Source organism: Carassius carassius, unplaced genomic scaffold (genome assembly GCF_963082965.1).
Source record: "Carassius carassius unplaced genomic scaffold, fCarCar2.1 SCAFFOLD_111, whole genome shotgun sequence".
Classification (NCBI taxonomy): domain Eukaryota; kingdom Metazoa; phylum Chordata; class Actinopteri; order Cypriniformes; family Cyprinidae; genus Carassius; species Carassius carassius.
Window position 1 is genome coordinate 80,001 of NW_026775119.1, and position 15,000 is coordinate 95,000.

At 44.4% G+C, this 15,000-nt stretch overlaps 1 protein-coding gene across 1 annotated transcript in view; it reads right to left on the reverse strand.

The window, feature by feature from the left end:
• Positions 1-8,013: 8,013 nt before the first annotated feature.
• LOC132136756 (meiosis regulator and mRNA stability factor 1-like) overlaps positions 8,014-15,000 on the reverse strand; it is a gene marked incomplete at its 5' end in the record, with an annotated part of 7,260 nt that continues 273 nt past the window's right edge. The window contains 10 exons of the mRNA XM_059547387.1: positions 8,014-10,051; positions 10,124-10,201; positions 11,095-11,155; positions 11,247-11,471; positions 11,541-11,774; positions 11,855-12,082; positions 12,157-12,359; positions 14,160-14,293; positions 14,373-14,515; positions 14,624-14,844. Of these exons, the coding sequence (XP_059403370.1) occupies positions 9,699-10,051; positions 10,124-10,201; positions 11,095-11,155; positions 11,247-11,471; positions 11,541-11,774; positions 11,855-12,082; positions 12,157-12,359; positions 14,160-14,293; positions 14,373-14,515; positions 14,624-14,844 (1,880 nt within the window). The remainder of the gene's footprint in view (positions 10,052-10,123; positions 10,202-11,094; positions 11,156-11,246; positions 11,472-11,540; positions 11,775-11,854; positions 12,083-12,156; positions 12,360-14,159; positions 14,294-14,372; positions 14,516-14,623; positions 14,845-15,000) is intronic.

Genomic DNA, 15,000 nt, shown 5'->3' on the forward strand with positions numbered 1-15,000 from the left:
CTTAATCCCAAAAAAACCTTTCCACTGCATTTCATTGCTGTCATTAAAGGAGCTGCTGAGATCATTTCAGTAATCGTCTTGTTAACTCAGGTGAGAATGTTGACGAGCACAAGGCTGGAGATCATTATGTCAGGCTGATTGGGTTAGAATGGCAGACTTGACATGTTAAAAGGAGGGTGATGCTTGAAATCATTGTTCTTCCATTGTTAACCATGGTGACCTGAAAAGAAACGCGTGCCTCCATCATTGCGTTGCAAAAAAATGTCTTCACAGGCAAGGATATTGTGGCTACTAAGATTGCACCTAAATCAGCAATTTATAGGATCATCAAGAACTTCAAGGAAAGAGGTTCAATTCTTGTAAAGAAGGCTTCAGGGCGTCCAAGAAAGTCCAGCAAGCGCCAGGATCACCGGTTCTTTTGCGCTCTAGTGATGTCCGATTCGTGAACGAATCGTTCAATTTCACCGGCTCTTCTTAGTGAACCGGTTGAACCAGTTCACCAAATCGAACTGAATCGTTTGAAACGGTTCACGTCTCCAATAAGCATTAATCCACAAATTACTTAAGATGTTAACTTTTTTAACGTGACTGACACTCCCTCTGAGTCAGAATAAACCAATATCCCGGAGTAATTCATTTACTCAAACAGTACACTGACTGAACTGGTGTGTAGACCGAACTGAAGATGAACACCGAGCCGAGCCAGATGACGAACGAACACGCCCTCTGCTGGAGCAGTTCTCGTTCTCGAGTCAAGAGCCGGTTGCATCGGTGTTCGGATCACCAGTACACTGAACTGAGAATCGTTTCTGTCGGACGCGTCCGATTTGAGAACCGATGAACTGATGCTACTGCGCATGCGTGTAAAGTATTTCGGAAAGTGTGATAAAAGATCTATATACATTTATATTATTATTATTTATTTTTTTAAGATGAATGTTTCTAATCTGTATATTGTAGATTATGAATAGGCCAGAGGGGGTTTCAGAGAAGTTGGACAATAATTAAGACTCTAAAGACTCTATGTTTAATAGGAATAAGGGATGATTTATGAAATATGTGTACTGTATTTATAGTTAATGATGACACATTCACAAATTGAGTTTGTAGTAAACAGAACATGAACACGAGTAGAGCAGCTGATTATACTGAACTGCAGCACGTGCCGGTTAGAGTGATTCTCGTTCTCGAGTCAAGAACCGGTTGCATCGGTTCTCGGATCAGTTCTCGGATCATCAGTACACTGAACCAAAACCGTTTCTTTCGGACGTGTCCGTTTTGAGAACAGAGGAGCTGATGATACTGCGCATGTGTGATTCAGCGTGAAGCCGACTGACTCACAGCGCGTCTGAACCGAACTGATTCTTTTGGTGATTGATTCTGAACTGATTCTGTGCTAATGATATGAGCGCAGGTAAACCGAGGGCTTGAATGAAGGGGCATTCTGGCGAAACGTAAGTTCATTTAATAACAAATACATCGCAATGGTTTATGTATAGTGGTTTCTGCGCTGATGACACCTAATTTATTTACTTTATATCTTCAAGACTTAAATCCTCATATGCACATTATTGCTGTATTTGGGTGCGTTGTTGCAAAACTTAATTGTAAACTTTTCATGATTATGAGGTTTTTAACTGACTAAAGTTATGATTACTGACTTTATATATTTGAATGTTTGATAGACGTGACGCCATTACGTCATCGCCAATTACGTCATTACGTCGAGCGTAAAAGAACCGGTGAACCGGTTTTTTCAACCGGTTTATTGAATCGAACTGTCCGAAAGAACCGGTTCGCGGAAAAGAATTGAACTTCCCATCACTATTGCGCTTGGCGTAATGACGTTATTGGCGATGATTGCCCTTGATTCAAGCCTTCGGTTTACCTGGGCTCATAACATTAGCACAGAATCAGTTCAGAATCAATCACCAAAAGAATCAGTTCGGTTCCGATGCTCTGTGTGTCGGTCTGCTTCACACTGAATCACACATGCGCAGTATCATCAGCTCCTCGGTTCTCGAATCGGACACGTCTGACAGAAACAGTTCTTGACTCGTGAACGAGTCAATCTTTTGTTCGTTATCTGGCTCGGCTCGGTGTTCATCTTCAGTTCTCTCTTCACAGCAGTTCAGTCAGTGTACTGTTTGAGTAAATGAATTACTCCGGGATATTGGTTTGTTTGAACTCAGAGGGAGTTTCAGCCACATTAAAAAAGTTACCAGCTTAAGTCATTAGTGGATTAATGCGTATTGGAGACGCGAACCGTTTCAAACAATTCAGTTCGATTTGGTGAACTGGTTCAAGAAGATCCGGTTACATCGAATGATTCGTTCGCGAACCAGATATCACAAACTGTTTTGTTTTGAACTCTCTCACAACAGACACGGAAGAGAAGACAATGCTGAATAAAGTCGTAGCTTTTGCTATTTTTGGACCAAAATGTATTTTCGATGCTTCAAAATATTCTAACTGACCCTCTGATGTCACATGGACTACTTTGATTATGTTTTTCTTACCTTTCTGGACATGGACAGTAGACGTACACACAGCTTCAATGAAGGGACTCAGAGCTCTCGGACTAAATCTAAAATATTTCTAGGTCTTACGGGTTTGGAGTTATTAATGACATAATTTTGCTATTTGGGTGAACTAACCCTTTAATGATACGCTAAGTAATAAACTTAAACTGCCAGTAGGTGGTGGTAAATCTCTTAATGATTAAGTCATCGAGTCATTTATTCATTCATTTGATTTGTTCAAAAATCGTTCGTTTGACCCATTCAGGAGTGAAGTAAAGGGTTCTTTATGAATGGTTCATTGAATCATTAGGCTTGTTCGACTTGAAGCGGATCATTATTATCAGACCGATCGTGTGTGACAAAGAACCAAAAGAGCTTAGAGAGCAGACGACTCCTTGTGCTTCTGAATCACTTTCGCAGTACTTTGATGTCACACACCGGTCAGTCTGATGGTGATGATGATGTCACACACCGGTCGGTCTGATGGTGATGATGATGTCACACACCGAATGGTCTGATGGTGGTGATGATGTCACACACAGGTCGGTCTGATGGTGATGATGATGTCACACACCGGTCGGTCTGATGGTGATGATGATGTCACACACCGATCGGTCTGGTGGTGGTGATGATGTCACACACTGGTCGGTCTGATGGTGGTGATGATGTCACACACCGGTCGGTCTGATGGTGATGATGATGTCACACACCGGTCGGTCTGGTGGTGGTGATGTCACACAACGATCGGTCTTATAATTAACACCTCTGTTTTTCCAGAATTTAGCAGTAAGAAATTACTCGTCATCCAGTTTTTTATATCGACTATGCATTCCATTCGTTTTTCAAATTGGTGTGTTTCACCGGGCTGCGAAGAAATATAGAGCTGAGTATCATCAGCATAACAGTGAAAGCTAACACCATGTTTCCTGATGATATCTCCCAAGGGTAACATATAAAGCGTGAAGAGTAGCGGCCCTAGTACTGAGCCTTGAGGTACTCTATACTGCACTTGTGATCGATAGGATACATCTTCATTCACTGCTACGAACTGATGGCGGTCATATAAGTACGATTTAAACCATGCTAATGCACTTCCACTGATGCCAACAAAGTGTTCAAGTCTATGCAAAAGAATGTTGTGGTCAATCGTGTCAAACGCAGCACTAAGATCGAATAAAACTAATAGAGAAATACACCCACGATCAGATGATAAGAGCAGATCATTTGTAACTCTAAGGAGAGCAGTCTCAGTACTATGATACTGTCTAAATCCTGACTGGAAATCCTCACATATACCATTTTTCTCTAAGAAGGAATATAATTGTGAGGATACCACCTTTTCTAGTATCTTGGACAGAAAAGGGAGATTCGAGATTGGTCTATAATTAACTAGTTCTTTGGGGTCAAGTTGTGTTTTTTTTGATGAGAGGCTTAATAACAGCCAGTTTGAAGGTTTTGGGGACATATCCTAATGACAATGAGGAATTAATAATAGTCAGAAGAGGATCTATGACTTCTGGAAGCACCTCTTTTAGGATCTTAGATGGTATAGGGTCTAACATACATGTTGTTGGTTTAGATGATTTAACAAGTTTATACAATTCTTCCTCTCCTATAGTAGAGAATGAGAGGAACTGTTCCTCAGGGGGTCTATAGTGCACTGTCTGATGTGATACTGTAGCTGACGGCTGAATGGTTGCAATTTTATCTCTAATAGTATCGATTTTAGAAGTAAAGTAGTTCATAAAGTCATTACTGCTGTGGTGTTGGGAAATGTCAGCACTTGTTGAGGCTTTATTTTTCGTTAATTTAGCCACTGTATTGAATAAATACCTGGGGTTATGTTTGTTTTCTTCTAAAAGAGAAAAGTAATCGGATCTAGCAGTTTTAATGCTTTTCTGTAGGATATGTTACTTTCCCGCCAAGCAATACGAAATACCTCTAGTTTTGTTTTCCTCCAGCTGCGCTCCATTTTTCGGGCTGCTCTCTTTAGGGTGCGAGTATGCTCATACCATGGTGTCAAACTGTTTTCCTTAACCTTCCTTAAGCGTAAAGGAGCAACTGTATTTAAAGTGCTAGAAAGGAGAGAGTCCATAGTTTCTGTTACATCATCAAGTTGTTCTGAGGTTTTGGATATGCTAAGGAATTTGGATACATCAGGAAGATAACTTAAAAAGCAGTCTTTTGTGGTAGAAGTGATGGTTCTTCCATACTTGTTACAAGAAGTAGAATTTACAATTTTGGCTATATGAAGTTTGCACAGAACTAAATAATGATCTGAGATATCATCACTTGGCTGAATAATTTCAACACCATCAACATCAATTCCATGTGACAGTATTAAATCTAGAGTATGATTTCGACAATGAGTAGGTCCTGAAACGTGTTGTCTAACACCAATAGAGTTCAGAATATCTATAAATGCTCTATAAATGCTCAAACTCTTTAATAAAGTCTGTATGGTGCCCTGGTGGCCTGTATACAGTAGCCAGTACAAACATAACAGGGGATTTATCATTAACATTTGTTTCTCTGGATAATGTTATATGAAGCACCATTACTTCAAACGAGTTATACTTGTACCCTGCCCTCTGAGAAATCCTGAAAACATTGTTATTAATTGAAGCAACACCTCCACCTTTGCCTTTTAGGCAATGTTTTTTGCTCATGTTTATAACAGTAATCTTGGGGGGTGGACTCATTTAAAATAATGTAATCATCAGGTTTTAGCCAGGTTTCTGTCAAACAGAGTACATCTATATTATGATCAGTGATCATATTATTTACAAAAAGTGTTTTCGTAGAAAGGGATCTGATATTCAATAAGCCAAGCTTTATCATTTGTTTATCCATATTGCATCTGTTTTTTTATGTGTTGAACCTCAATTAAATTGTTAATCTTAACTTGGTTTGGACGTTTTTTTGTTTTTTTCTAGTTCGGGGAACAGACACAGTCTCTATAGTGTGATATCTAGGTGAAAAAGTCTCTATGTGCTGAGAATTAACTGACCTCTGTGACGGGAGGCAGCTAGCAGACGGTCGGTTTAGCCAGTCTGTCTGCTTCCTGACTTGGGCCCCAGTTAGTCAAGTATAAACACTAAGACTATTTGCAATATTTCTAGAGAGAAGAGTGGTGCCACCCCAGGAGGGATGAAGACCATCTCTTTTAAACAGGTCAGGTCTGCCCCAAAAGCTCGTCCAATTGTCTATGAAACCTATGTTATTCTGTGGGCACCACTTAGACATCCAGCCATTGAGTGATGACAATCTGCTATGCATCTCATCACCACGGTAAGCAGGGAGGGGACCAGAGCATATTACAGTGTCTAAAGAGGTGTGTGAACTTGCAAGCACGATGTCAATGTTATTTTTAGTGATCTCCGACTGGTGAAGTCGAACATCATTAGCGCCGGCATGAATAACAATCTTACTGTATTTACGTTTAGCATTAGCCAGCACTTTTAAATTTGCCAAGATGTCAGGCGCTCTGGCTCCCGGTAAACATTTGACTATGGTGGCTGGTGTCTCTATATTCACGTTCCGTACAATAGAATCACCAATAACTAGAGCACTTTCATCAGGTTTCTCAGTGGGTGCATCACTGAGTGGGGAGAACCTGTTTAATGTTTTGATCGGAACAGAAGAGCGGTGTTTTGACCCACGACTACGCTGCCTCACCGTCACCCAGTTGCCCTGCTGCAGGGGCTCTGTTTCCGGAACCGAACAATGTACAGGAATCCCTGAGCTAGACGCATCCAAAGCCGTATCTAGAGCCCTATACATTCAACAATAACAATAGCCCTTACATTCTTACTGTCCTCAATTAAAGTTTGGATGCGTGTCTCTAATTCTGAAATCTTCTCTGTCAGCCTAACTATTTCCCTGCATTTATCACATGTGAATCCCTCATCAGCGACAGAGATAGATAAACTGTACATGTGGCAAGAGGTGCAAATAAAAAGAAGTACTTGTTGCTCTGCCTCATATCAGTCAATCACTGTATGATATCAGTCATCAATCACTGTATGATATAGCAGATGATCCACATACAGTAGGTCTGGGGCGGGGCAAGTGCATTAAATGGGTTGTTTAACACGTTATTTTTATCCATAATTAATCTAATTAAGGCGTTAAATTACCAGCCCTAGTATTCACCAATATAAACCAGCTTAGTTTTCTCAGAAAATAGAATTAATTTTACCCAATTTCTAAATGATTCATAAATGACTCGAGCGAAGCGGTTCAAAGAATCAGTCTCCTTTCCGTGAGCCCTCACTGCTCTGATTGGTCAGATGATGATAAAGATATAGTTGTAAAAATGTTCTCAATATTAAAGAATAGCAGAGTCCACACCACAGCTATAACGATAAAGGCACAGAGAAAAAATATAGTTGGAATCACTTTCAGAATGATTTTTATTCAAGCTGAGGAACCATACAAACACTGACAGCCAATCAGAACCAATCGTGCTCAAAATCAAGAATTTAAAGCGGTAGACGCATGTGCACTTGGAATAAACAGAAGACATCGTTCACCGGTTTGGATGCTTATATAGTTATCTTTATAGTTATCGTTCTTGGTGTGAGGAGCTTTATGCAAATGTGTTACTTTGTGACGCAGAGCTGTAACAATAGGATTCAAATTCCTGATGACTTGTTTAGACGATTGGTTATGTTGTTCACATACAGCGACATGACACACTGCATGAAAGGTAATAGTTGAAAAGACATAATAGGGGCACTTTAATCAGACCAAAAATGAGGACAGCAATGCCCAAGTGAACAAACAGAGATTGACAGGCCTAACCTATCATTTGTCATTGTAAGTCATGAAGTCAAACAACATTTAATCTCGCTGCTTGAGAGGTGAAAGTGATTAACCTAACAATATCAGTTCATTTCCGAGTCTTTCTGTTAGTCAAACAAAAACTAAAGTCACGTTATGTATGTGAATGGGTGTTCGGTTTACAAACCGTTCACTCAATCTTAGTTTTGAATTAAAAATAGATCAACTTTCAGATTCTACTTCAGTTGCTACTTCATACATCAATACAAAACTGTGCTGAACTTTGACAAAAGGTGATTTTATAATGTCTGAATATAAATCTAAAAGCAAAACGCATCAAAAGGTCTGTATAATGGAGTGGAAACTCATGAGTGCTCCTCTGCAGCCATCTACTGCTTCTAGAGGGAATATCCTGACAGTTTCATTCTAGAGGTTTTCCAACAGGTGTCAGAATTCTTAAGCATGCCACATTGGCCCTAAATTAAAGATGAAAAACCTTCTTTAAAGTGAATTTTACATATAATATTCCCATTTTATAGAAGTACAAAAATATCAAAAATTTAAAAAATCATTCAAGCAGCAGCCAACACTGACCTTGCACCGCTGCGTGTCGTATGTTTGAGACAACAGCTCAAAACCAACCTCGAACCATCAGAAAAGCAGTGATACTCGGCAAGAGGCAAACAACTGAAAGCAGGACACCAAATGATGCTTGTGATATTTATTATACATGACAGAAATTTGGTCATTACATAGAAATAAAAAAAAAAAACGTTCTAACAGGACTTTCTGGTGGAGACTAAAATCATACAAGACCTCCAGTGTCTTGAGGCTGAACGTCCACGTTATTTCACATGAAGCTCATTAAGTTCAGCGAACGTCACAATCTGAGAGGCTTCTTGGTTCATTGTGGTTGTCTGACAGACGTGAGAGTGAACACACACACACACAAACTGCACTTGACGAACAGAGACGCTAAAGATGAGACACATGTACATGTCAGATTTCTGCTGGCCAATAAATGCTCTGCCTAAATCAAATATATCCATAAACAGCATGAGGCAAAAGTTATGCAAACATGCATAAAATCACTGAGACACATGTACTTCAGCTCAAGAGTTTCCGCTGGTAGCATTTTTAAAGGCTTCCAAAAACATTGGCCAAAGAGGGCCACCCTTAAAAGAAACAAATGAATGCGTTCAACAGCCGCGGTACAGCACAGGTGAGCGTTCAGACACAGGACTCTGAGCTCCTCGTGCTGCTACGAGCCGAAAACTACCCTAAACAGAGCACATGCACACAATCAACCCACTGTGACCCAAAGCCATTAGCAGAAGCGGAGTCCTGCGCCGGCGTCTCAAAGCTGATACAAACCATTGTAAAAGCCATCGAAGAGCCACCGTGGAAAGCAAACCGCAACCAAACACACGAACTCAAGGTTCAAGTAAACAACCTTGGCATTTCCAGAGGAACAGTTACACTGAATTAGCATGATTTTGCCAAAATACATAAAAGAAGAAACGCAGTAAAAGCCTGCAGCTACTCAAAGGACTGCTTACAAACAAGGGTTTATGCACCATGTGCATAGAACTATCAAAGCAACTTCCGGACCACAAAAAAAAAAAAACATCCGTAAAACAACAAACTGCCTCGGTCTGCAGAACATTAGGGTGTTTCTCTTCGGCCTGCTGAACTTCACGCAGACTCCCATGATTCTTCCAGACGCCAGCGAAACTCCTCCGAGATGAGCTGAGACGATCTTAAACTAAACACTTCTGTAAGAGTTTCAATAAACACAGACTTCATTCACAATATGAACTTAAGCAATTTGAGACGGGCGGCTTTGCCTAATCAATCAGTTAAAAAGGAGGAAGGCCCTTTGATAACAGGCTCTGGCTCTGAAAGAGACTTAACACAAAAGCATCTGTGAGTGTTTGAGATCTCGGATCGAAAAAGAATAAAGTGAATTCCAGCAAACTCATTCTTCCATTTCATCAGACGAAGCCCATGTGCTTCAAACAACACAAATAACATCTCAAACAAAGGCACGACAGCACATCTCAGCAGGAGGAAAGATTCACCGTAATGAAGGTTTGGAGAATTCACAGCAGCTCAGAGTGATGTCCAGCAATCAGCTGCGGTCTGCACGATTCAGGCCTCAACCGAACGACTGATAATGAGCGACTGCAGTAAAGAAAACAACATCCGCGTGGAGGAACAGTGGCTTGGTTTGAGAGAAACACCAAATGAACACGAGGTCTGCTGCAGTCCAGACAAATCAAACTTTGAACACTGAACAGTCACGATATTCACCACGCAGAACATGTGCTAGCCTCACAGAACAACACGTCACGCTTCGCAAATATTCCTCCTCACGTGACGTGCTCAGCTTCAGACAGACAGGGCGGATGTGAAGGAGAAATTAGCTGCTAGTTTAACCTTGTTGCGTGCCGTTCGCCGGCCAGGGCTGTCTGTAACGCATGTTTTCAAGCCCGAGGGCTCCACTGCGCTGCTCACTCCATGACCAGAAGCTGAAGTCATGAGAGGACCGTTGGCCGACTGAGGCTGCTGATCGTGAACTGGCTCTCGTTCAGACGGAGCGTGCGGATGAGGCTCGAAGCGGATCAGATCCCTGGGCTGCAGCTGTACCGGGTCGGGCCGAAGCTGAGGAGACGGGAGGCAGGAGGGAACCGGAGCACACAGCAGATCCACAGGAGAACCCAGACACAGCAGCTCCATCTCACCTGCAGGACACACACAGATTCATTAACTCCAGCGGATGACAGATGCACAGGCTAACGATCGGCAGTCTTTACCGCTGGCGGGGCTTTCAGCTGACCGGGGCTCTTCATCAGGACACGGCTCGTCTGCAGTGACCGCAGGACTGGCACGAGCTACACACACACACACACACACACACACAACTTGATTAAAAGTTTTGGTTCACCCAAAAATGAAAATTAGCCCATAAATTGATCACCAGGGACTGAAGAGAGAGTGAGTACACTGGTCCATGGCACTTAGTTCTCAGCTTTGTAGGGTTTTTGGGAATGGAACGGTAGATATGCATATCTACAGGGCCCACAAGGATGGTGTACTGGTTGGTTATATCTGACTGATTGTGGTGGGCCAGTCTGAGCAAAAATGCCAGGGCCCTTTTTTTGTCCCAGTCCAGCCCTGGGGGTGGCCTTTTTTGTTTTTAATGGTTGGGCGTTTTTTTTATTTAACTTCTTCTGGACTGATGCAACACCCGCTGAGTGCCATCAAACAACTTGAAAGATCAAAGACAAATTAATATAACTCCGACTGGATTCATCTGAAAGAACACCCAAGATGCCTTGGGGGGGGGGGGGTTATGGGCTAATTTTCAAACCCTGAGAACATTCACTGGATTTGGCTCAGGTCATCATCAGATCATGCAGGACAAGTTATTTCTTTTGCTTAGAACTTCAGGGTCAGACGTGATCCAGTGTTTTGATCACCTGACACCTTGAATGCTCTTGGATGGTATAAAGAGTGCATTCAATATAATTAATCTTCAGACAAACATGATTAAATGTCTCCTTTTATGCTCCAAAGAAGAAAGTCGTACAGGTTTGGAAGCATGTGTTTGTGCAAGTAAATGACAACTAATGATAATCTACAGAAAGAAGAAAGTGAGACTTTAAGCTCTTTCACTAAGCCATTCAGTCATCACTGACTTGTACTTCCCTTTTTTTGTGAACAGGCACTTCACAGGAGTGACAGAAATGGAAAAATAAATAAATAAATTCAAGGATTCTGCTACCTCTCATGTCGTTCTTCAGGACGATGATCTTTTTGTGACCATGACCTTTAATCCACACCACCTGTTCAAAACACAGAATGCATTCATCGAGAGGCATTCATGCGAGTGCGCTGAATCAAAAGAAAGCTAGAGAAAGCTAAGTGTTAGGGCACCTGTGGTATAGCAGCCAGCAGCTCCTCCAGCGTCTTATAGCCATACGTCTGCGGCTGAAACTCTTGGCCGGTGTATTTGCTAAAGGCGCCGCAGAACTCCGACAGGAAGATCTGGTTATAATGATACGTGTGCAGCAGCGCACGGATGCTGCGGGCAAACTGGTAGAGTTTGGTCAGCCTCACACGCTCCTCTGAGTCACCGTCATCATGCTCGCCTTCAGAGAGCTGCAGAAGAAGAGAGAAACTGTCAGCATCAGGACAGAGCGAGCGCTGGACGCGTGCCGCGGTTCTTACCTGCAGCAGGTAAGGCAGACTCTTCAGCAGCTCGTTCAGAGAGATGAAGCCGTACTCGCAAGAGTTGAGCGGTGCTCCATAGCTGAGCTCGTACTGCTTCCTCAGCTCCTCCACTACGAGATGATCATGATCCTCAGGAAGTGACATCATCAGCGCCAGCAGCTGAGACGTCAAGGCACGCAGGGACTTCCTGTTAATCAGCTGCACCTCTTTCCCTTCGGGAGTGTCCACCACCTAATGAGAGAGAGAGGGTAAAATATGCCAAAGATCATCTAAGGAGGCTTCTCAGTGCAATGAAATTAAATGACGTTCACCTTCACCACGTGGCAGAGTTTGTTGAGCAGGGCGGGCAGCGTGGCGGCGTCGTAGTCCTGCAGGCGGAGGCTGTAGCCAAACGTCTTGCTGTATTCACTCAGCAGCTGACTGACAGGAAGTGCTGAGTCTCTCTGGGCCCGAAGCAGCTTCACCAGCTGAGCCACTAAAGCTTTGACGCGCTCCACCTCCGTCAGCGCCAACAGCCGCTCCTCTCCACACTCCAGCACCTGACACACAAACACAGCGAGTCAGACTCCTGCCGAGTGCTCGAGTACCTTCACATCTGCACCCGTGTACCGACCAGAAGAATGTCTGGAATGGCCTCAAACAGCTCCATGAGTTTGGTGAAGCCGTAGTAGGAGAGCTTGCACTGCCGTCCGAAGTGGTGGTGATACGTGGGGATGAATTTGCTGAAGGGCATCCGGAAGTGCGGCTGATGTCTCAGAAGATCTACCACCTCCTTGCCAAACTGCCGTGTGCGCTCCAGCTCCTCCACCGTCCGCTCTGAGGGAGACAGACCCATTCAGCAGGTACACCATGGCCTAACCACTCACGACGCAACATTATTAGTATACAAGCGTGTGCGTGTATTAGTGTACGAGGGTGAGTGCGCGCGCGTGTATTAGTGTACGAGTGTGTGAGTGTGTGCGCGTGTATTAGTGTACGAGGGTGAGTGCGCGCGCGTGTATTAGTGTACGAGTGTGAGAGTGCGCGTGTATTAGTGTACGAGTGTGTGAGTGCGCGCGCGTGTATTAGTGTACGAGGGTGAGTGCGCGCGCGTGTATTAGTGTACGAGGGTGAGTGCGCGCGCGTGTATTAGTGTACGAGTGTGTGAGTGCGCGTGTATTAGTGTACGAGTGTGTGAGTGCGCGCGCGTGTATTAGTGTACGGGGGTGAGTGCGCGCGCGTGTATTAAGTGTACGAGGGTGAGTGCGCGCGCGTGTATTAAGTGTACGAGTGTGTGAGTGCGCGTGTATTAGTGTACGAGGGTGAGTGCGCGCGCGTGTATTAGTGTACGGGGGTGAGTGCGCGCGCGTGTATTAGTGTACGGGGGTGAGTGCGCGCGCGTGTATTAGTGTACGGGGGTGAGTGCGCGCGCGTGTATTAGTGTACGAGTGTGTGTAAGTGCGCGCGCGTGTATTAGTGTACGAGTGTGTGTAAGTGCGCGCGCGTGTATTAGTGTACGAGTGTGTGTAAGTGCGCGTGTATTAGTGTACGAGAGTGTGTAAGTGCGCGCGCGCTTGTATTAGTGTACGAGAGTGTGTAAGTGCGCGCGCGCTTGTATTAGTGTACGAGTGTGTAAGAGCGCGCGCGCGTATTAGTGTACGAGTGTGTAAGAGCGCGCGCGCGTATTAGTGTACGAGTGTGTGAGTGCGCGCGCGCGTGTATTAGTGTAGGAGTGTGTAAGTGTGCGCGCGCGTGTATTAGTGTAGGAGTGTGTAAGTGTGCGCGCGCGTGTATTAGTGTACGAGGGTGAGTGCGCGCGCGTGTATTAGTGTACGAGGGTGAGTGCGCGCGCGTGTATTAGTGTACGAGGGTGAGTGCGCGCGCGTGTATTAGTGTACGAGTGTGTGAGTGCGAGCACGTGTATTAGTGTACGAGTGTGTGAGTGCGAGCACGTGTATTAGTGTACGAGTGTGCGCGCACGCGTATTAGTGTACGAGTGTGTAAGTGTGCGCGCGCGTGTATTAGTGTACGAGGGTGAGTGCGCGCGCGTGTATTAGTGTACGAGGGTGAGTGCGCGCGCGTGTATTAGTGTACGAGGGTGAGTGCGCGCGCGTGTATTAGTGTACGAGGGTGAGTGCGCGCGCGTGTATTAGTGTACGAGTGTGTGAGTGCGAGCACGTGTATTAGTGTACGAGTGTGCGCGCACGCGTATTAGTGTATGAGCGTGCGCGCATCAAGTGTGCGCATGTGTGTGTTAGTGCACAGGTGTGCGCGTTAGTGTATGGGTCTGCGCTAGTGTACGGGTATGCACATGTGTGAGTATGAGAGTGTGCGTGTGAGTGCACGGGTGTGCGCGTTAGTGTACGAGTGTGCGCGCGTGTGTGTTAGTGTGCGGGTATGCACATGTGTGAGTGTATGAGTGCGCGCGTGTTAGTGCACGGGTGTGCGCGTGTGTTTCAGTATTTGAGTGTGTGCCCGTGAGTTTTACACTCTTAAGATGCAGTGCGTTACAACTGTGACAGAGAAACTGTTCTGACTGTCTGCACTGTCATACAAGACCCTAACATTCGGTGTGAATGGCTGAGCTGTTCGTGTTACATGAATGCGTGACGCAGCGTATTCGCAGCAGTGCTTCACCTCTCTTAGGAACAGAGATGAGCGTGTCAGCATCCTGCTGAGAGACCGTGATTGTTGTGTCTGGAATCTCAGCCAGCAGGTCCATCAGATCACACATCCCATAATCCACCACCTGCCAGTTCCTGGAGAAACACCTGACACAAACAGATCAGGATGAAGCAGCTATGCCTCACGCTTCAGCAGCACAGAGAGATGCTATACAGAGATCCTCACCAGTGATATGCCTGAGTGAAGTCCCTGATCACCACCTGTTTACTGGCTTGAAACTTCAGCAGCTTCAGCAGGTCTTGAGTGAAGCGTTTGATTTGAGCACGATGGGTCAATGTCAACAAACGCTTGGAGCCTAAACCCAGGATCTGCACACACACACACACACACATATATATATATATTTTAAACTGGCTGAGGAATGTAAGAGAATGTCAAACATGTTAGCGTGTGTGTGCTTGTGTTCACATTCAGACCTGCAGCACGTGAGGAACGGCCTCCAGCAGCTCCAGCAGTTTGGAGTATCCGTAGTCGGACACACGGCACTGCTTGGCAAAATGGTGGTGATACGCTGGAATGAACTTTGTGATGGGCACCAGACAGGACGGCTGGTTCTTCATCAGATCCACCATCTCTCGGCTGAACTGGATCAGCTGTGGGTTCCCGACCGGACTCTTACTGCGCTGCAGCCACGGATCTGACAAACACACAGAAACAAACTTTTTCACTTATGAGAAACACACACACACACGCGTAATGGGACATTATATAGATTTCCATTGTTTTCAAATACAGATGTATACACTTTTAACCTTAACCCATTCCTACCCCTTGATTTTGTCAGGTTTTGCTC